This window comes from Oenanthe melanoleuca, chromosome 1, assembly GCF_029582105.1.
Source record: "Oenanthe melanoleuca isolate GR-GAL-2019-014 chromosome 1, OMel1.0, whole genome shotgun sequence".
Lineage (NCBI taxonomy): Eukaryota > Metazoa > Chordata > Aves > Passeriformes > Muscicapidae > Oenanthe > Oenanthe melanoleuca.
In genome coordinates, this window is record NC_079333.1 from 15,297,803 (window position 1) to 15,320,648 (window position 22,846).

The 22,846-nt window shown below is 38.5% G+C and overlaps 1 protein-coding gene across 14 annotated transcripts in view; it reads left to right on the forward strand.

Annotated features, from left to right (window-relative positions):
• The window catches only part of EMSY (EMSY transcriptional repressor, BRCA2 interacting), a 40,999-nt gene extending 25,441 nt beyond the window's left edge, over positions 1 to 15,558 (forward strand). For 6 of the 14 annotated variants that reach the window (XM_056485825.1, XM_056485870.1, XM_056485861.1 and 3 more), the window contains 10 exons: positions 1,440 to 1,576; positions 3,137 to 3,310; positions 4,213 to 4,411; positions 5,706 to 5,870; positions 6,119 to 6,277; positions 7,961 to 8,020; positions 9,030 to 9,181; positions 10,581 to 11,144; positions 12,131 to 12,499; positions 14,052 to 15,558. In XM_056485825.1, coding sequence (XP_056341800.1) covers positions 1,440 to 1,576; positions 3,137 to 3,310; positions 4,213 to 4,411; positions 5,706 to 5,870; positions 6,119 to 6,277; positions 7,961 to 8,020; positions 9,030 to 9,181; positions 10,581 to 11,144; positions 12,131 to 12,499; positions 14,052 to 14,246 — 2,174 coding nt within the window. In that variant the 3' untranslated portion in view covers positions 14,247 to 15,558. Of the gene's footprint in view, positions 1 to 1,439; positions 1,577 to 3,136; positions 3,311 to 4,212; positions 4,412 to 5,705; positions 5,871 to 6,118; positions 6,278 to 7,960; positions 8,021 to 9,029; positions 9,182 to 10,580; positions 11,505 to 12,130; positions 12,500 to 14,051 lie in introns of those variants that run through there. The other 8 variants (XM_056485842.1, XM_056485878.1, XM_056485901.1 and 5 more) reach the window with 4 other exon arrangements.
• Positions 15,559 to 22,846: the final 7,288 nt, after the last annotated feature.

The following is a 22,846-nucleotide window of genomic DNA, read 5'->3' on the forward strand; positions in this document are numbered from 1 at the left end:
ACCAAAAGATGCTGCACAAGCTATCCAGTAAATGCACTCTTGGGCTGTAATCTGGTAGAGCAGTCTTACAGGTTTTGATTTCCACAAAATTATAGTTAGTGATGATACAGCATCTTCTTTGGCAACAAGTAACTTTTTTTTAGCCTGTTGTGGGTATGGTGAATTGTTAAGACAATTTCTAGGTCTTGTAATGAATTGTACACAAGTGGAAGTATTCTCCTGAGCAGCAGCTCATGTGGAAAAATCTGTGAGTGATCCTGATGAGGATAATAATGATTGTGTTGAAAGAACACAAGTGTGGAAGTCATGCCTGCTTTTTTTTCTTTTGTTTGCTTAATAATTTTTGCTAAGGAAGCAGTCTTTAGGTGCCTCTGAAGTCAGTAGGATTAAATAAATCATGGTCTTGTCCACATATCTATCTTCCCTTTCCCAGAATTAGTAGAATTGCTAATCTGAAATAGGTTGTGAAGTATGTACAGGCATGACTAATGGATAGAAGGTAGTAAAGGGAATCCCTGGATTTGCAGCTTGTTGTGACTGAATGATGCTTTCCTCTGGAGAAAGGAGAAATTGTTGATAAAAAACTAAAAACTGCGATGGCAGTCCAGTAGCACTGATGACTGATTCCAGTGTATGTACTTTTGTGGACTGTGGAAGGCTGACCAGAATTACCTGTTACTGCAGGTAACTAAAAACCTGATAAAGGGAATGGAACTAATTAAATACTAACAGAAATAGCCAAGCCAACTCTTAAAAAAACTCTTAAAAAAAAAAAATAAAAAAAACAAAAAAAACCAACCAGTCAAAACAAAAACAAAATAATCACAACAACCCCCCCCCCCCCCCGAAAAAAAACCTACCAAAACCACAAAAAAACCACCACACTTCTGAACTTAGCTTTTATGGACTTAATGTGAAACAATAGCATGTTTTTCTTTTTTCCTTCTTTCAATCCACTACTCATCACTTACATTACAACAGAAAGAGCTGGTGTTTCTCTTGACTGGAGATACATCCTTGGTATGTAGATTCTTCTACAGAGATCATCTGTAGAAGAGTATTTGTCTGTGCAAATAGGACCTTGAGTTGAATATTAGTGATGTCCTTATCCCACCCTAACTCTGGCCTTTGAAAAGTTCTACATGTTTGCCTGAGAAAGCTGTGTTAGTCTGCTCTGTAACTTGTGAGAAGGGTTGCCTGTCCTAATATAGAGTACATTATGTTCCCCTGGGCACACCTGTTTTTACTGTAGGTGAAAGATTTGTCGAGTTGGCATCTAATCTTTCCATGCTGAGTTGGGTGACATGAATTCCCATTCCAAATGCTGCTGGTTTCTTTATGTGCTGTCAGATTTAAATACAATGATTCCTCTATAGCTTAACAACTGCTGAAAGGAAATATACAAAATGTGCATTATTTCTTTTCCCACAAAAAATTAGGAACTACAACCAAAATCACTACAATTCCAATGACATCGAAACCCAATGTGATTGTTGTGCAAAAAACTACTGGGAAAGGAACTACAATTCAAGGGCTTCCAGGCAAAAATGTTGTCACAACACTGTTGAATGCTGGGGTAAGTAATTGTTTTAAGTCTCAAATGGAGAGCCTAGTAACAAGCTGTGTGGTGGCTGCTGCATTCATTCTGCTAAAGGCTCAATTAAAAGCAAACTGTGCATGAGCTCCTTAACAGATCCTGCATGACTTGATGTCAGGGATGTTTGAAAACTGACTGTGGTTTGCAGAATATGATTCCATGCTTAAAGCAAACTGAGAATGTTTTCAAAGGTAAAGGAAAATATAAGCTTTAAAACTTGCTTTTTTTCCCATGGATAATGAATTTGTATTCCTGAAGCAATTAAGTAAATAAGATGAAAATTACTAGAATCTTAGAAAACTACTAGAATCTGTTTGCTCCAGTGAGAACCAGGGTCCTGTGTTAATAATTTGCATCTCCAGCCATTTGTGTTTTGGGCATAAGGGGCATAAATAAACTTTTTACATTTTACTATTGTTACTGTTAAGACAGTAACAGTAGTTACAGTAGGGGAACCACTTTCAATTAATGTGGTGTGTAACATTGTGACATTCTGTGCCCTGGGTATTGCATAGTGGTGAATTATTTTTTGGATAATCTGAGGTATAACTAAGAATAAAATCAAGTTTCCAGCATAAACTGAGCTTATCTGTAGTACTAGTAAATAAAAATTATCAATGTTCCTAGATAAAACTGAGATTTAATGCCTTAATCCTGTAAAATTTAAAAGGCTGCTTGAGTAGCAGAACTACAAAAGAACCCATCAAGTAGGGTTTTTTAAAACCTTTTTATGATTTTTTGTTTTGGGTTTTGAAGTTCTCTAGATTTAGAATTAAAGGTGTATTTCCATATAAGTGGAAATCTTATGATGTTACATAATAGTAGCTACCAAAATGGGATGGTATTTTTGAAACTAGTATGGTTTGGGGGATTTCCAGCATTTCATGGATATTGGTAGGAACAGGCAGGCTACTGATGTTGTTACTTGGTTTGTTACTGTGCAGAGCTTAAAAAAATCATGCTCAATGTCTTTGCTCTCCTTAAGCTATCAAGAGTCTAGTCATGTGTAAACACTATTCTATAGTCAAATGATTCCTGTGAAACAGCTGTAAATCTGCATTTTTTGATGAAGTGAACTATTAGTTGAAAAAAAACTCCATACACAATTAATGTCTTGGTCCTGAAGACAATGCAAAAATATATATTTAAATAATTTTGTTTTAGAATCTCAGTTCAAGTTTTGTAGATGTGTTGCCAACGTTAGTGTTAGTAGAAATTGTTGGTCTTAAAAAAAATTTGTGTTTGAAGAAAGTTCCAAAGTTAAAAACTTTGTCTTTTAGTTGATTCTTTTTATTTATCCCTTCAGAGCTGCTCAAAAGGTAAGGTAATGGAAAAGTGAATTTTGGTAGCTTTTTCCTTTCAAAACCATAAGTTATTTTGTTCTTGGTCATCTAATGTATTTTGTATCAAATAAATGTAGTTGTAGCAGCAGATGTATTTCATGGTACACACACTCACATATAACTGTATTTTTTCTGAAAATTGGGTCTCACTGAACAATTCCATTAAGTTAACCTGTAAACTTTGACTTCTCTACAGGGGGAGAAAACTATTCAGGCAGTGCCAGCAGGAGCAAAACCTGCTATCATCACTGCCACAAGACCCATCACAAAAATGATTGTTACACAGCCAAAAGGAATAGGGTCCACGGTCCAGCCAGCCACCAAAATCATCCCAACCAAAATTGTTTATGGTCAGCAAGGGAAAACACAGGTACAGAGGACCCCTTTCTGTCTTGGAATGTACCCCTAAATTTTAATGGGAAGTAAATAATTTTTCAGTGTGTTTCCTCAGTTGTTCCAGGTTTAATATATTATCTGTGGGGAATGAGACTTAGTAGTGTAATGAAGTGGCCTCAGTCCTGATTTTTCAAGCACAGTATCTGCATCTGTTAGCTTTTTGTGAAGGCCTAGAGCAAGCCTATAGGATTTACTAAGCCTTTTCTGTAGCTGAAACTGTCTGGCCATGGCTCCAGATACTTGTTACCATCTTCCAGCTAATGGTTAGACCATTAGAAATAAAGATGCAGAGCCTGGACATAGGTCATCCAGCAAATCCAAGGTTTTATTGAGGTTTAATTTCTGCTTAATACCTGTTCTGGCTGTCCCTGCAACCTTATATAGTTGGTTGGGATGTATACAGAGAACCTGGCTTATTTCTGGATGCTTTCAGTTTCAGCTTTTTCTCTGGCTGCACTTAGTATTTGAGAGAACTAAGCTTTTATCAGATGTAACATTTTGTGTGTTTTGATTGTTCAGTTGTATTTATTGTGGAAGTGCTTGTCCTTATCAGTGCACTGCATGTTCCAGCTCACTTGTGTAGCTGTCTCTTACCACACTAGTTTTATCTAGTCCTGAAAAATAACTGTTTTGTGGTTTATTGTATTAAACACTTCAAATTACTGAGTGAGAAGTACATTCTTGTGCATTGCCGTTTACTTGGACTTTGTGGTTTAATAATCAAAGTTACTGAATTTAGAGGTAGACTTTTAAGTAAAATATTAATATTATGTAGGTGGTGTTCGTAGATCTGAGTGGCACCCTGTACTTTGATTGCTCAGATCTGTTCTTTTAAGTGCTTAATTTACTGTAAACAAAATTTACCTTTCTAATTAGGTCCTCATAAAACCAAAGCCAGTGACATTTCAAGCAACAGTTGTGAGTGAACAAACCAGACAGCTGGTGACTGAAACGTTACAGCAGGCTTCAAGGGTAGCAGAGACAGGAAACTCATCTCTCCCAGAAGTGAAAGAAGAACCACAAACCTACACTGACAGTAGCTCTTCTTCTACAGAGTCTTCCCAGAGCTCTCAAGGTCTGTGTTGGTGTCACATAATGTATGAGTGGACTGTCTTCCAAGCATGCCAGCTTGCCCCAGAGAGCTCTGTGTTTCTCCTTTCAGCACAGGTTTCACCCCATCTGTTTGCAGTGAAGCACCATTGTTCCCTTACTTTTATATTTTTGTTTCTTTTGAGCTACTTACTATGTGCTTTCATTAATCCTTAAAAGTGGTGATAAAGGTGTCTTGCTGGGCTCCAACTTGCTGTTGCAATGCAGCCTGTTCCCTCTTCTGGAGAGTCTGCCAGAGCTAGGCAGGACAGGAAGTTTAGGAGGTTATTTTGGTGGCAGTCCATGCTCTGCTGCTGTCTTTCTGGAGTGTATAGAAGCGTCTCTGCTGCATGTCTGAAAGCTGCCATGGGGCCAACACAAATCTTGGTCCTTTTATAGACATGTATGTGCATCAGGATGTATATCAGACATGCAGTCCTGGTGGGAATTCTGCCCTGGCTTCAAGCCATGATACTGATGCAGCTCTTTGTGTGTAAGAGGAGCATAAATAATAGGGCATAAACAAAATCTAACCTGTGTTTGGGAGTGACCATGATATGTATCACTACAGCAAATAAAAGCAAGTGTCTCAGTGAAACCTTTCTATCTTTTCTGTTTAATTTTGTAACTGTTGGTCTATATGGCCATTTAAGTAAGTTCCTAAAAAGTTCTGAAGATTCAACCAGCTTACCAAAATATAGGTGCTGTTAGTTCAGAATGCTGAATACATGCTGATTACCTGAACTGCTGAAACCTTAGGGTAAAAAAGTTCAATCCAAGGCAAATTCAACATAAAAAAAACCTGCTGAACTTTGATATTTTAAATAAAATCTTCTGCAAAAATCTACTGGGGTTTTTGCTGAAAACTGTTAATAACATCAACAGTGTTTTACTTCAAGAATCAATTGGAATAGAAACTAAAGTCTTGCAGAATGAGGGTATGCATCCTTGACAATGTAAAAACTAAAAAGTAATGAGTAATTTGGTATAATTTTGAGCTATCACCCTGCTTTAAAGCAAGAGGTTGCATGAGAGCCCTCCAGCCCATAATGGTTCTATGATGACTTGAAATGGCACAGGTTACCCAGAGAAGCTGTGGCTGCCCCATCCCTTGAAGTGTTCAAGGCCAGGTCAGAGAGGGCTTGGAGCAACCTGCACTAGCAGAAGGTGTCTCTGCCCATGGCAGGGGGTTGGAATGAGATGAGCTTTAAGGTTTCTTCCAACCCAGACTATTCCATGATTCTGTGATGTGCCTTTGTTTTGGTTTTTTTTGCAAACAGATTCTCAGCCTGTAGTCCATGTGATTGCTTCAAGAAGTCAAGATTGGTCCGAACATGAAATTGCTGTGGACACAAACCCTACAATAATTTACCAGGATGTATCCAGTGAATCTCAGTCAGCTACTTCCACAATAAAAGCTTTGCTGGAACTTCAGCAGACAACAGGTCTGAAATTGTTTAGGATCACTTCAAAGGTTATTTTTTGCTTAAGCAGGCTTATGTACTAAGTTTTGTAATTGAAAAGTGCTTATCTTGAATCAACTTGATTCCTTCCTTTTTATCCTGTATCAGTTTGTTTGCATTTATTCTATAGTGTTCACTATATTCAATTAAACTGATACATTGACAGGCTTATTCTATTTTGAAGGTTTATATATTAGAGGTTAATTTTATGCTTTTCTTTTCTTCTAAAGCAGTGAAGGAAAAGTTGGAATCAAAACCAAGGCAGCCTACCATTGACTTGAGCCAAATGGCTGTTCCAATCCAGATGACTCAAGAAAAAAGGCATTCTCCAGAAAGTCCTTCAATTGCTGTTGTAGAGTCAGAACTAGTGGCTGAATATATCACAACTGGTAAGTGGCTAAGGTAGTGTGAGGGTGGCTTTGCAGTTGATCTCAGGACTTAGTTTTGGAGTTTTCTTACAGTAGGTTTCACTTTCGTGTTTTTGCTGTAATTTTCTGTAGAGGAAATGAGTCTTCCACTCCTGAGACCCTGTTCATGGGATGGAGATTACATCTGCCTTGCTGGGGCATAAGGGAAAATGTTTCTAACTGAAACAAAGAGTGGCTGCTTCAGGATAGCCCACTTGAGCAGATTTTCTATTCCCTGGATGTAAAAGAGAGACTGTCCCATCAGCCCTTAAAGGAAAATATCCAGTAAGGAGAAAGCAGAAAATGAAGCTACAGGAACCATAGCCTGGTTTCTGTATATACTGAAAGGAGTCAGACATTGAGTTTGTTAAAATCCATTTAGTCCTGAGATAAAGCCAGGTATGCATTTAGCATGCTAATGTAGTTTCTTTATTTCCTAGAAAGCTTTGAACTAATAAATATGCACTTTTAAAATATATAAGTTGTTCAAATTCATCTCTTTAAATTCTTGACTCCTCCTATTTGGACATTGATTTTGTGCAAGTCCTTTCTCTTTTATCTCTGATGTTTCCTGCTACCCCAGAGCACTAGGTATGAGCCACGTCTCATACACACATGAAAGGATCAGATTACCTGTTTTCCATTTTAATTTCTTAAACCCACATTGTTGGTCTCTATATTATTTGGAAAATGAAAGCAAAAATGTATTTAAAGTCTACATTGGAAAAAAGAAATAAAACTTAATAGTACTGAACTGTATTAGTACATATCTGTAGCTCTGGTGATTTTAGTGCTAAATGTCTAATGTGATATTTTCATTTTGTTGTGTACCTTCTCACCTTGCTCCCATCCCTTGTATGGCCTGAATTTAAGTCATGTGAAATTGAAGCTGGGGGGATGTTATTGTTATTCATTTAAGTAGCACTTACTGTATCTGGCTTCAGTTTCAAATGCTTGAATCATGCTCCCTTGAATCTCCTTTAAAACAAATACAAAGTATAATATATGGTGTTAAAGTGCTTTCCAACTAGCAGTTAGATATCTTCACTGACACAGCTATTGTGCATTGAGCTTCTTTTAGAGGTTCCAATTTTTATGATAGGTCTTACTGTGAAAGTTGATTTACAAGAGGGCCTTTTGCAGAGAGGATGGAAAATTACAGTCAGTGTCTTTGTAAACTTCAGTACTTTCTGCAGCTTAGAAGCCACACAAAGTACAATGGCAGAAAAATTCCTAGAGATATGGAGATAATATTTTAAATATTAGGATCTCTGTAAACATTGATTTGAAATGTGGGAATCTACCAGAGAAGTGCAGGCTCCTATGGGATGGCAGAAGCAGATTCTGCTGCAGCACTAAACTGGTTATTTTATACTTAGATTTTTGTCCCTTCCCCCATTTCTCTGAACATTGCCAAGGAATGCAGGTTTCTTTTTGGTTTAATTTGTGCTTCTCTGAATTTATCAGTAACCCACATAGCTATATTTTCTGCTAAAAAATGCTGTAGTAAGATAGTAAAGAATCTGTAGTCTGTTGTGAAATGTTCTGCCTGGGCCTAGACCAGAGGATTAAGTATTTGGGAGCTGGGATTCAGCATGTGCTTCCTCATGAGATGAAGGGAGCAATTCACACATCTTAGTGTCACCATTTTTTGTCTGTCTGCAGACTCAGGAAGACAACACTGTATTGGTTCACATTCGGAAGAATATCTACACAACCATATAGGTTAGAAACTTTACTTTTAAATTAAATTTTCAATTGTGTAGGAATTGTTGGGAGATACCCAGGATAAATCTGGCACAGCATGCAGGCCAGTATTGGTATAAACCAACTTTCTCGGAGTGAGAAAGTAAAATTACCATATTTATTCAAAATATGACCTTTCTTTAAGTTACAATTGAGTTTAAACTTTGTTTGTTCTCCTTCAGTGATTAAATAATTTGTAGCCTAAGAAATTAGGTTACACAGATATTTGCTTATTAATGTGGACAGACATAAAATTATTTAGATTCACATCTTATCAGTGAGTGGAATATAGAATGGCTATTTTTGTTTTTTCTTCTCAGCAGCATATTGTTTTCCACTGTTTAATTACAGGCCTATCACTATAGCTCTGTATCTCAAGCTAGATCTGTTCTCAGAAGTGACATAGACCCATACAAGGTCTCCATTTTTTGATCTGTCATTTCTGATCAGCCACTTGCTTTAATAATACCCAAACATTTTATCTGTTAATCTTTCAAATTTAGCTTATGCTCTGGGAAGTATTGCGTGCAGCTTATCAGTGGTAGAAACCTGGTGAGCAAGGCTTGCTGTTCCTAATTGCAGTCAGTTGTGGAGACGTTTTTAATACTGTAGAAACCACAGAATAACTTGTGTTCTACAGCAATATTCTAGTGCTGTATAAAGAACCCAGAGCTAAACATTAGATATAAACTCTGCTTGCAGAATTGGTGTATTGGGAAAGGGTGGCCAGAGGAGGTTTGGACCAAGTGTGGTTACTTAGGAAACAGAGACAAAAGCAAAATCCCTGAGTTGCTACTTCAAGAGGTTTCTCAGAATAGATCTATCCACTAACATGTAATAGTTGCCACTAGCACAGAGTGAAAGACATTTCCCATACTTAGATCTTTTTCACTCACGTGTGCTTTCATTTGAAGCTTAATTGCAAAGCAAACAGTTTGAGTTGCTGCAGTTAGTTCTGGAGAAGTGCCACTGACCTCTTTACTTTCAGTCAGTCATCGGTCCCAGCCCCACCAGTCATCTCAGCCCCAGAGGACGCTGCTGCAGCACGTGGCTCAGTCGCAGACAGCAACGCAGACTTCTGTTGTGGTGAAATCTATTCCTGCATCCTCCACTGGCGCCATTACCCATATCATGCAGCAGGTTGGATCCTTTCTTCTCCCAGCAGGTCATATAAATTGCATAGGGCCAGGGCTTATTCTAAATGTATGTGTCATGGTGCTGCCACCAAAAATGTTCAGCATACAGGCAAATTAATGCTTTTAATATCGCTTCAATAGCTCTAAGCCAAAGGAGAGGAGATTTAGATTAAATATTAGAAATAAAATATTTACTGTAGGGGTAATGAGGCACTGGCATGGGTTGCTTAGGGAAGTTGTGGATGCTGCATCACTGGAAGTGTTCAGGGCCAGGTTGGATGGAACTTGGAGCAACCTGGTCTAGTGGAAGGTGTCTCTGTCCATGGTAGAGGTGTTGGACTAGATGGTCCTTAAGGTCTTTTCCAACCCAAACCATTCTGTGATTGTGTTTTGATGGTGAGGGAGGTTGTAGTATTGCAGTGGCCTGACCTCTTTAGGTTATGTTGGTGGTAGTGTAGAGGGAAGAGGGCTGAAATGGAATTTTGGTCAGCACGCAGTATCTTTTCCATTTGATGTCTTTAGTTTGTGAATAGAAGACTTCTCTGAATCAAAAACTCAGATCCTATTTAGGTCAGGACTGTGGGGATTCCAAACAACTCAAATAAGCAGTGCTGTTTATGGTGAAATCTTGCTGAAGCCTCTTGAATGACTTGATCAGAACCTTCTCAACTCTGGATTGCTTTGACTTGTGAGAATTTCAGCTGCAGTCCAGAGCAGTACTGTGTGAGAGTTAATAACTTGTGTTAGGCAATGTATTTTTACAGGTGTTGGATTAGGCTGTTTGATCTTGCTAGCACCATTTGCCAGTAGATTTATACATTTCGGTTTACAAAGCATAGGTTGCGCATTCCCTCAAAAAGTCAAATGTTTGTGTAATGCCCAAGAAAAATTGCAATGCAATTTTGAGAAAGGAAGGAGAAGAGAGGATCTCTGCCTGAAAGAGGACAGCCTGTAGTTATTGGGACCCTACAGAAGAAACCCTAGAGAAGATGATTAGACTTTCAAGAGGCAGAATAAAAATTTATTGTGCAGAGAGGCTCTGGCTTGAATGAGGAGCTTCTGGCTCAGCTACTCCCTGCTGCTTCATATCCACCTGCCAGGCAGCCTTAGGAAGCTTTGAGCCTCAGTCTCACACAAGTGAGATCTACATAATCCCACTGAGGGTTAGTTGTGGAGCTCATGTTTTCACGTAGAGATGTACCACAGTTTAACATGATTATAATAGATCTTGATTGCTTATATATTGTGAAACACCCACATAAGAGTATCTTATAATATATGAATTGGGAGTCTGTAATGGTAAAAAGAGTTATAGTTCATTTGAAACATTAAAAATTATTTCTAGATTGTGTATTCTGATATTTCTCTTCACTAACTTGCTCTAAATTCTTCTTCTTCTGAAGGCCTTAAGCAGTCACACAGCGTTTACCAAACACAGTGAACAACTTGGAACTGAGGAAGGAGAAGTGGAAGAGATGGACACCTTAGATCCTCAGACTGGCCTGTTTTACAGATCTGCCCTGACACAGCCACAGGCACAAAAGCAGCAAAAACTGAGTCAGCCACAGCTGGAACAGACTCAACTGCAAGTGAAAACTCTGCAGTGTTTCCAGACTAAGCAGAAGCAGACAATCCACCTGCAGGCTGATCAAATCCAGCACAAACTCCCACAAATGCCCCAACTTTCCATAAGGCATCAAAAGCTAACCCCCCTGCAGCAAGAGCAAGCACAGACCAAACCAGATGCACAGCACCCCCCACACCATATGATGGCCAAAGAAAGGCAACTCCCTACCTTAGTGGCACAGCCACAGCAAACTGTAGTACAGGTGCTTGCAGTAAAAACCACGCAGCAGCTGCCCAAACTGCAACAGGCACCAACGGCACAAAAAATCTTCGTGCAACCCCAGCCCCCCCAGAGTCAAATGCAGCTACCTGCCTCTTCAGAGAAACAGCCAGCAAGCCAGGTAACGGAATATTGATAGCATGCAAAATACACGTCGCTGTTCAAGGAAAAAAAAATTAAAACACCGACCCTGTCGCTGTAGCAGTGTTTTGTCCTGGCAAGAGAGAATCCCTCATTCCGCTGGTTGTAATTATTCCAGCAGAAGGTTGACACTAGGAGAGAGAAGCACATGTTATAGGGGAAAAAATCCATAGAGCTCACAAACACGTTTTGTTGGACAGTTTTTATTAATTTCAGCCACCACTGGTGCATGGGATTTGTCCCTAATTATTTTCTTTTCATTTTTAGGTAATGACACATTAGTAGTTTCCATTCCCTTAGCACTTTTTATTTCTATAGAAATAAAGATGAATACACTGCAGTCTCCTAAGGCTCTCCATTGTTCCTCTTCCTTTGTAGTTTACATCTTCCTGAAGTTACATGGTTTTCATGTAGAGGAGTAATTTGATTTTCCTTGGGAGGGAAAAAGGCAGAGACTGAGGAACATGGGAAAAAATGTATTTAACTAACTCCAGAAAAGTACCTTTTTTTTTTTTACCCTTTTAGGAGTAGATGTGAAAACTGGCAAACATACCAGGGGGCTGTAAATCTCAAATGAAAATTAGGCTGCTGTGGTATTATACTGCTACAATCCTTATCTAGCAGCCTAAAAAGCTGCTTTTCCCCAGGCTTCAATTAACTGTTGCCCTATCATTGCTAATTCCTTTGTTAAAACACTGAGTTTCAATTGTCTTCCTAATAGCAAGTATGTTGTTTGTGCCATTCTGTCCTTGGAAATATTGATGAGGATTTCAATAAAAAAAATATTAACTGTAATATGCACAACAAAAAATGTGATTTTCAGGTGCAACATCTAACTGTAATGCAAGGATCCACTGTTACAGAAATAACTTTTGAGAGGCATGAGCCTCCTGTGTTTCAAAGGTAGCAGGTGGCAGTTCTGTGCCCAAACTGGCATTGCTGGTTACCAGCCTATTTCCCATGCAGGCATCCACGGAGACATCAGTAGCAGATATATTGAGAGTGTCTATGGTGGAAGCTCAGATTGATGCAAACATAGAACACACGCTAGTGGATCCCCCAAACAAGGCCACGTCCACTAGTAGAGCTGCTAGTGAAGCAGAGTCGTCACCTTGTGCCCAGGGCCCGAGCGTGGCTGCAGTAGGGATGGCGGCTCCTTCCATCCCCCAGCAACAGACACATGCAGACTCCACCTCAAGTCCTCCTGCTGTTGGTCCTGCTTTAACAGAGAGGAAACTCGATGCACAAGGAACACCTGCAACAAACCAGTTCATACACATTCAGAATATATCACAAAAGAAAGCTGAAGAGAGCTCGTCAGAAATTGTTGTCCAGGTAAGAGAAGACTGAGCGGATAAGGCAAAGATTGAGCAGAGCAAACACGTGTCTGATGTGGTGATAGCCATTGAATGATGTTCAAGTACTTGTGGGTTTATTCCTCAGGTTTTGGTTCTGTTTCTACTCTTGTAAACAATTGCTACATTGAAGTGCAATTCTTTTTAATTGGGCTCAGGTTTCTCCAGTACTGTATCATTTACTCTGTCCTTAGTGTCTTCCTTCTTTTGTTAAGAAAACAACCAAACTCATCTCATTTTACAAAGTGCTTTCGTTTGCAATGCTTAAAACTGCCTCAGTACTTAGTATGGAGCTATGTGCTAGAATCTTTTATATTATCTATTAAAGTTGCTTCTGAGTATAAAATTAATGACATAGTAGGGTTGTGCTTACTGTGAAAGTTCAGCAAATAAGGTCTGAAATTAGAAGAAAGCTTTTTAACTTCACTTTAGGATAAGACCACCTCTGAGAGAAAATTGCTGTTGATTTTTAGCCTAAATGCTGTGAATAATTTCCTAACTGCTATGCTTAATATTTTCATTGATTCTGCTGCCTTAAATACGATGCTGTATGTTGTAATAAGTTGTAAGAATGTCAACTAAGGAGGTATTTAAGTCTTCCAAGTGTAATGTGAATCTTTATAGACAAGTTGGTGTAGCTTATGTTCACACAAATGGTAGTGTGGATTGAAATTGTTTTAATATGTATCATACTTGTGTTACAGTGAAAATACTTCTGATGTGGAAACAATTTGTGTGCAGAGGTTTCAAATTTTTCATCCTGCTTTGTGAAGTCTTTATTGGGCCTAACTTCTCTTTTGTAGAAATTGTCAGTTCTGTATTCATTTTTAGTCCTCCTTAAGTAGACAAAGGTAGATTTCTGTTTTACTTGAAATCTGTATCTTTTGAGAATTGGTACTATTTATTATTGTGGTGTGCTATGAGCTGTTTCACAAGTCAAATAGTGCCCAGAATTTCAGTTGTATAAAGTCAGAGATTTATCTTCTAACCTATGAAAGAATAAGTAAAAATAAATAACATAATAACCATAATAATAATAATAATCTTAGAAATAAATATGTATTGTGTTTCCTCAGCCTCTGAGCTGCAGGCAAAAAACAAAGTCCTCCTGGAGTGCCTGGACAATGCACTGCCTGGTGGGATTCTTGGGGTTGTCCTGTGCAGGGCCAGGAGTTGGACTCGATGGTCCTTGTGGGTCATTCTAACTCAGGTTATTCTTTCATCGGCACATCTTGTCTGAAAAAGATCAGGCTGAAGAAAGCATCTCTGCTTTGGGTTTGCAGAATGGTGGATGGTGGCCACTGGTTATGCTGTCACAGACCTTTAGGGAAGATCAAAGGCCAAGATCACTGCCTGGAGAGCAAGATTATTCAAATTTCATCTTTCACAACCCAATCCAACAAAAGGCTGCTTTGAAGCTTTAGTTAGGGAAAATTGCCCTTGGAAACCAAATAATCCCTTTTTCACAAATCTCTCAGATTCCTTTACCTTCAAAATTGTTCATTAAACTTAAATATTTTTTTTTCTTTCAGACTATCCCTCACTATTCCATCCCTTGTCACTCCAGCTCCAATGTGGTGGTGGAACCCAGCGGGCTCCTGGAGCTCAACAACTTCACCAGTCAGCGCCTCGACGATGAGGAGACAGCAATGGAGCAAGATGTGGACAGTAGCACTGAGGATGGCACTGAGCCCAGCCCCTCTCAAAGTTCTGCTGAACAGTCCTAAGGAACAGGGACACTGGAGTGCACTTTAAAATATCTTGGGATTTTGAGCATCCAAGATGCCCTTCTATTGTGATGTCTTAGAGCACTTTGCCTATTAGAATTGTTCATTGGACTCTTGAAGCTTCAGTATGTTTTAACAAGACAGTATTGAAAAATTGTTTTGGAAAGAAAAGAAGAAGAGATGTAGGTACCAGGATTTAGTAAACCTGTGACAGTGAAATGTACTCCTATTCAAAAACATCTGCAGTGAATTATACAGCTTGTGCTATTGAAGCCCTTGCCCAGATACTGAAACAGCTTTAAGTGAAAAGGGATCATTATTTTGCTGTGTCTTTTTAGCTGTTGAGCAAAACACCATAAAAAATAGAAAACGTTTAATAAATATTTTTATTTTCAAATAGCATGTGAGAGAAAATATGTCTCTGACAGTGCTGGAAAAGCCCCAGGAATTTTGGAATTGGTTAGCTTTCTTGCACTTGTGCTCACTTAAAATTTTTTTTCAGAAGCTTAAAATATTTTTTAGAAATTCTTGTTGGTGAATGCCTGGAAATAAGCAAAACTGCTAACTGGTAACAAAGCAGATTTGCTAGTGGAGTTTTGTTTTCATGCTTTACAAGAAGTAAGGTAATGGTAGATGAGACATTTCTTTGTGCCCTAAGCATATAAAATGCTCATCTACTTTAATTAACCTTTAATTATTTATTTAAATATAAAATTTAAAGTGAGACAAGTTGTTGAAAAAGTTCCTGTGAAACAGGCAGTTATATTAATTCTATACAAACCAGGGAGAAGGAGGTGTATTTTGCTGTTCATCAGTTTTTCAAAATTGGGGATAAATAGTTCAACATCTTCCCAGGTTGAACTTGAGAATTTAAAAGTGAGCTAAGACTTTTAAAAATCTATATTTTACTCTTACATGCTGTTTTTAAAGTTGACAATTTGGGGAGTTTAAAAGTTTAAATGGGTGTACAATGGTAGGTTTCCAAAATTAGCCTTAGCCTTGGCTTGTTGAAGCAATACATTGGGGTTTTGTGATAGTTACAAGTCACAGAGAGCAGTTTGGGTTCAGATGGGACAAGAGAACCAGTTTTAATAATTCTGGTAATCAAGACAATACATTTTTTTTCCAAAATGTATATAAAACCATGTTTTTAACTGTTTTGTATAGATTTCATTATAAATAACTAAGCATTTTATGACTTTGACATGTCATTGAATTGTATATACATGTATAAGCCTAACTGCCCACGTTTTGGTGCTGAAGTACTGTAAGTAGATTTCATCCAAAGTCTAATACAGCTTTTTGTGTCATTCTTTTTTTTTTAAGCTGTCATTTTATTGTTGATACTGTCATTAAGGTGAAATTCCAATTGGAGTAACTTAAACTGAAAAATACAAACCCTAAAAACCATTTCTCTTACCCGAGTATCCACCTATGTTAGAACTCACAGTAACCCCTAGAGGGGGCTCTTGGTTTTCTCTAACCTCAGTTATCTTATAAACTAAATCACTAGGACCTTCTTATACTTCTTTTTTCCTTCTGTTTTCTTTTTCCATCAGCATTAGTTCCAAAATAATGAAGTTTATAATTGTGGAGAAATGTCCTGATAAATTTGACATGCAAATACTGGAGTATTGGATTACAAAACTAATGATTTTTTTTGTTAACTTTGTATTGAAATAAGTATTGGTTTGGGTTCTGCTGTCCTTAGTGCTCAGGATCAAAGAGAATAATATTATTATAAATGAAACATTCCACATTTCTTTCTTAAGTTAAATGATAACCCTGCCAGTATGTCACTGTAGATAGTTAAGGTTTTGATAACTATATAGGAGATTTTACTCTTGTTTTAAAGAATCACAGCAATCAACAAAAGTGAACAAGTTATGCTCTAAGTTGTGAAAGTTCCACATTGCTACAGAAGGACAAAAAGTGGTTAATACTGATGTTACTGGCAGTGGACAGTCAGTTGTGCTTTGCATAAGTCAGCATAAGGAATGGTCTGTATTTCCATAGCCAGTTGTGAAAGGCCCAAAGCAGGTGACACACAGAGTTCTTCTGGCATGTATCAAATTTTCATTGTCATCTGGGCTCTTGCAGTGCTTTGAATGTCCCTGGCATACCTAGGACTGGAAGGCCATGAGAATATAAGAGAGAGCAAGATTTTTCTTAAGTGCTTATGACTAAGAACATTGCCCTAAGTTACAGTTTTAGTTTTAGGTAAAAAGGTACATGCTCTCCCCAGCCAAAAATAGATATCAAGAAATGGCCTATGATGAATTCAACATCTAATGCATTCACTATATTGTTGAGTTCTGGTCCAGTTTATTCTGATGTTTTATGTAAGACTTTTGTTTGCCTCTTTAGTGATGAATGGAGCAAAGGCATGGAAAACTACAGTGTACTATCTGACAGTTCTTTGAAGACAGCAAATTATTTTAACACCTGAAAAGTTTTCATTTTTCTATGAGATGTGATTGATTTAAGGTTGGCAAATTGAAGCACATGGTGGGCATGTCTAGGGGTGATGTAAGAAATTTAGAAGGAATTTTCGTAATCAGTGTGTTCATTCTTGGCACTCTTTTCTTGCTGCTTTCCCAAATTTCAACTTGGTTTTTTTAGATTCTTTTATTGAATTTGTCTGTTTCAGCACTTCATCATGTGAACACCTTTACAAATAAGTAGACAAGATGAGCTGAAATGTAGGGTAGACATAGTTTGGTTTTTTACTTGATTTTTGATAATGACAGTAAGACAAGGTGCTTGGAGCATTTGGCCTTTTCTCCTTTGCATGAACTCCAGGCATCAGTGCCTATTCTTCTGTCCTGCCTGGCAGATGTGCAGCTTTTTCTTACCTGTCCTTGGGATAATTCATCCCCCTGCAGCTGTGTATCCACTTCTCACAGCCCTATAAAATAGCCCTTGCTAAAAATAAAACATCAGTATGTAAAGCAATATTTGCATATCCCATGTCCCTCATAAGTTGCATCTTCATTCCTGAAATTAATTTGGTGTCCCTTCTTGCAATAGAATAAAGACTAGGTATGGTAGTGATCATTTTTGGTACTGAGAATTAGCAGGCAATAGACTTGTATCTTATCAAAAAGCTGTGGGTAAATTGTAGAGCAAGTGAAATGGCATTAATGAGTTGCTTTGAATTCAGCAGTTTAACAAATTGGTTACTGGTACTGCAGTAACACATGAAATTTCAAAAAAATGCTAAGAAAGTGAACTGAAGTTAGAGGAATTACTGAAACTAAGGGAGATTTATGTGTGCTTTAAAGATGCAGGGAATCACAGAAGACTGCATGTTTTCTGGAAAGGTTAAACCATTATGTTGACTGTATTTTCAGTCTCAGTCTTTCTCCCACTGACAAAATAAGCTTTTGAAATTTCAGGGCAAAAATAGAAAAAGGGCCCTTTGAACAGAACACATGACTAAATCAATGGGATTTTCTAAAAAAAACAAAAAACCAAACAACCTAAAAAATTAAAAATCCTGAATTAAGACCATATTTTTTTTTCTTAATGCAAAAATAGTTCCTGAAATCTAATTATTTCACAGGTGAAGGTGGTTGTGCATCCCCACAGGTGCACACAAAGGGAGATGATTTCAGCTTGGCAATATTCAATCCAGAGCAGACTGATCATAATTTAGGATAATGAGCTAGAAAAATACTGCTTTGGGGTTTGCCTGTATTGGCAAAAAAGTATGTTTAGCACCTGTGTGTCTATGCTTAGCTCCTTTCCCTAAGTTTTGAAGTAAACCATGAAGAATGGTTGCTAACAGCCTGTGCACAGTTTCCTTCCACACTGTGGGACTGAGTTTTTCCCCTACTCAGAGTCTGTCCTGAGAATCTTTGAACCTGTTTTCTTCCAGTAGAAAAAAAACACCTTATGATAAAATTAGAGCCTAACATAGCTTATCAAAGAGAAAGTTATGGAAGGAGTATCTTTAGGTGTATTTGTGAGTTCCTTTGCAAGAAGAAATTGTTATTGGGGCATCAGTCTGGTACAGAGGCAGAGTATCATCTTCAAATGATTTGAGTTGGAATGGACCTTAAAACTCATCCAGTTCAACCCTCCAGCCATGGGCAGGAACACCTTCCACTAGACCAGGTAGCTCCAAGTCCTGTCCAGCCTGGCCTTGAACACTTACAGGGATGAGGCAGCCACAGCTTCTCTGGGAAACTTGAGCCAGGACCTTGACACTCTGACAGAAAAGAAAACAAAACAAGTAAGCTTGAAAAAAAAATCAATAGTAAGATTGAGGATAATTAACTGGGATTGAAAAGGGGTGTAGTGTTTTCTATCATTTGCAGTCTTTTCTCTCCAATCAGCACAAATGCTGCAGGCTGAAATCTAGTGGCCTCATATCTCTGATAATGGCAATTGAATTGAGAGTTGAATTGGTATGCTAAGGATTTAAACTGTGAAAAAAAATAAAAGAGAACCTGGTGGTACCTTGAGGCATGCAGAGGTGGTTAGTCATCTTGGATGGGTTTGGGGAGGTGTGTTTTCACTGTACTTTGGTGCAAAGTTGCTGAACTGTTAAAATAGTAAGATCAGTACCTGGGAACTTGCTCATTAATTCTAGAGAAAAGGGTCTTTGAATTATTTGGTACAAAAAAGATATTAAGAAGTTTTCAAACACTGGACTGAAGCGTAGTCAAATGGTCTTGTCTAATTTTTGAAGCCCAGGACTGCACCCACAGAAAGGGACTGAAACAGGACGATTTATAAGGTCCTTTCCAGCTCAAACCATTCTGTGATGACTGTTAGAAATGTCCAAGAAATACTCCAGATCTGATCCTTATCAAAACTTCCTATGGTTTTAGTTTTGCTCAGTCCTTGGCCTCTTTTTAAAAAGTCAGGGGTTTTTTTGTTGTTTTGCTGGGTATTTTTGTTTTCTTTTGTTTTTTTGAGTTTGTTTTTGGGTTTTTTTTTTTGGGGGGGGTGGTGGTTTTCTGTTTGTTTTGGGGGTTTTTGTTTGGTTTTGTTTGTGTTGGTTTGGGGTTGTTGTTGTTGTTTTGATTGGTTGATTGGTTGGGGTTTTTTTAGGTATCTTGGTGTTTTCACCAGCTTTCCAACTCAGTAAGGTTTTTAGCAGTTTTCATATTTTCTGTGATCCTGGTGATCCTGTTTGCTGTAGCTGCTTTTATTGAATGGATTTAGAAAAGCTACTGTTGTCACCCACCTGAACTACAACCGTGGGCTTTTTGAGCAGTCATTTTCTCTTATGGGCTACATATGGGTTTAGGCTCCAAAGAATGGTTTGGCTTGGAAGAAAGGACCTGAGATTTTCTAATTCTGTCGCTTGAATGCCCAAACTACCTAGCATTAATCCTTTTTGATGGCACTTTTAGTAAAATTTTGATAATCCTTACTTGTAAGAGCCTAATTTATTACTCATTTGAGCAAACATTGTTCAGAAATTGTCTTTTATGATAGAATAAAACCCAGCTTGTCACAGCTCTTAGCCAGAACTGCCAGATCTCCAGTACTTTGTGCCTTCCTTTGTGTCAGGCTTTACCAGAAGGCAGCTAAAGCCTCTGGAAGTCTCTTTGCACAGGGTTTTGCTGTTAAGGATTCTGCCCAAGAGCTGCATACAGCAAAGAGCTGGGAGCAGTTCTTTGTGCCCACGCTTCACTGAGGTTGGCAGGAACCTCTGGAGATCATCTGGCCCAACCCTCTTGCTGAAAGCAGGGTCAGACTGCTCAGGACCATGTCCAGCTGGGTTTTTGGAAACCTAGCACGATGGAAACTCAACAACCTTTTCCAGTGACCACCCGCGCATTCTTTTTTCTTCTTTCCTAGTATGTGCTGTGTTTTCTGGTTTTTCTCTTGGTTTGTTTTGGATGTGAAATAGAAATACTATATTGAGAAGAGGCTCACAATGGCATGAGAACAAACCACAAGGAAGAAGCACAAATTTAGTGAGAACAAAGTGTTGCTGCTGCAATGTTTCCAGAAATAGAAATATTTGTTTTCCCCTCCAGAGTTCAATTTGTTCAATTCTCCTTGCAGCCACTTCAGGAGAAGTGCAGAGACACAGGGTACTAACAAACACTATCATCAGGTGCCACTTTCTAGTATTTCTTAATATTAAAAAGGTGTCCAGAGAAGGATTTGAATGCCAGCTGCAATAGTTGTTACTGAGCATTGTGCAGCTTTGGTTTTTTGCATGAAAAAATATAATATAGATCTATAGGTGACCACAGCACAGTTTTAGCTCTTGATTTACTGCTTTTGTTCAAATCTACCATGTAAATGTAGACACATGCAAGCCCAGAATGACTAATTTGAGAACTGGAGGGTTGCCTTCCCTGTGAAGCAGGGATTTTGGTCAGGGTGGAGCCTTGCTAGAGCCATTCCTTGAGGATGCACATACTCATTTGGCTGCAGATTGTGCTCCCCTCTGAGTTTGTCCTGAGGCATGTATGAGTTCTCCTGCAATAAATAGAATTGAGGAGATACTATTTTATCATAATAAAAATCGGCCAAAGCATCTTAAGACAAACTAGGAAGATGCTGCAAAGCAGAGCTTGCTAAGTACAGAGAATAGAGGAGAAGGCTTTACTACAATTAACTGTTATCAAATGGCTGTATTACAAATAATTGCTATGAAGTTTGACTGATGGTAGGGTGTGGACTCAATGAGCAATTTCCTTGTCTGATCAGTCAGAGGGTTTGAGGTTATTTTTGGTTAAGGTTAGCACAGGTGCTTTATGGAAGGTTATTGTGTGGAAATAAAATAGGAACTTCAAGCTGAAGTAAACTTGGGTTGAGGAACAGGAGGAACAAGGGTTGCAAACTTTAAACGAGGGTAAATGTAATCTGGATCCTTTAAATTATTTCAATCAAGATGCAGATGGCAGAAGAACAGCTCTGGCCCCAGAGCTTTAGTCCCATTGCAGAAGTTGGCAGAAGAATTGCTCTGGTAAATTGCTTGATTTGGATGTACATGGTATGTCCAGATGGAATGTGGGGAATGATGGTGTCCTGTGCCAGCAGGACAACTGGAGAGAAGCTACCAAAACCCCCTACAGAGAGCTGCAGCTCCTGTTCTGTGAGACACAGCCATGGTTTGCACCTAGACGGGTGGTTTGGTAGTGGTACCCCTGTGTGCAAAACTTACAAGAACTTGGAAAGTCACCAAGTTCCTGACTGAGGTGGACTATGCCCCCCATTACCTCTTTTTCCTTACCTTCCACCTCTAGAGAATACAGTTTAAATTACCCAACTTCATTCTTAAAGCTACTAGAAATCACTTTTCCTGTCCAACAACTTTTTTATGAGAGTGAGGTTCATTTTCATTACAAACCACTTTCTTGGTCTTGGTTCAGGCAAAAAGGGTGTCCTTTGTATGATTTCCAAAGGGCTCCATGATTTCCTTTTCCTTCTCTGTCCTTTTCTTCCCAGACTTTGTGGTCATATTGCAGTAATCTACAGCCTAGGGTGCAGCAGGACAGCAGTAATGTAAGGAATGGAGGTTCTTAGGTCAAATCTAAATTAAGTTCCCCTTGGAAATTGCCAAGAAATTCCTTAGTTGTTTAGGATGACTGTAGAAAAGCATGAGACAGCTTCCTCACTGTAGGCCTAGAAGATGTGAATTTCCATGCTATGGACACTGCCTCACAGAACTGAGGTTTGCTGTGGAATGGGACACTACAAAAACATTCCCCACTGCCAGACATCCCATTTGCTGCTGCATCCTATGGCAATGTCCCTTAAAGCAAGGACAGCTCCTGCATGACTTTTTGAGCTCACTCATGAATCTAGAATATAATAGGCAATGGAAACACCAGGATGCACTTGGACAGCTTGGATTTTATTCCTATAGAAAATGGTGATTGTTTCTCATACAGACTTAAGAATCATGTTTCAATTTTTTGGCTTTTGGTGTTCAATGAAAATTTAAAGTCTTGTGATTTGTGCCCTCTTCTTGTTATATTCCACCCATCCTTCTGATCATAATATTTCTTGTAGACTCCCAAGTTTCTACCAAACCAGTGCAAGAAGCCCAAAGAAACAGAATAGTCTCACTCCTGAAATTCTGGTGGGTGTCTTCCTGGTGTGACTTGTCCATCAGACTTGTCTTCTGCTTCCCTTGGCCAGATGTGTTTTGTTATAGGAACTCAAAATAACACTTATTATTGCTGCTGTTGGAGTATCACCAAAAATGTCATTTGGTACTTAATTTCTTGATACCAAAATAAATTTTCCAACTGGGGAGAGTTTAGTGTAGATATCTTCTGGTTTGCCTTGGCAGGAACTCAGCCTACAGAGATCCATAACATGTTCCATGCTGTGCACAGTGTCTTGTCCCTCTTAGTTTGTGGCTGTAACCTGCCCATTTTACTATTGTGGGGTATTCAAATTTGTCCTGTTCTTTCACAAACATTTTGAAAAATTTCTTCCTAATGCTAGTGCCTTGTGTTTCTTACAGTCTCAGCACACAGAATTAGTTTTCTCTTACTATTATTTACTATTTTATTATTGTTTAGGTAATACCAGTCCCTTCTGAACTATGTAGGATACTGCTTGTTTGTGTAATAAAAAAGCAAGGAGTCTGCAATTTCCAATGCACTAAGGACAAA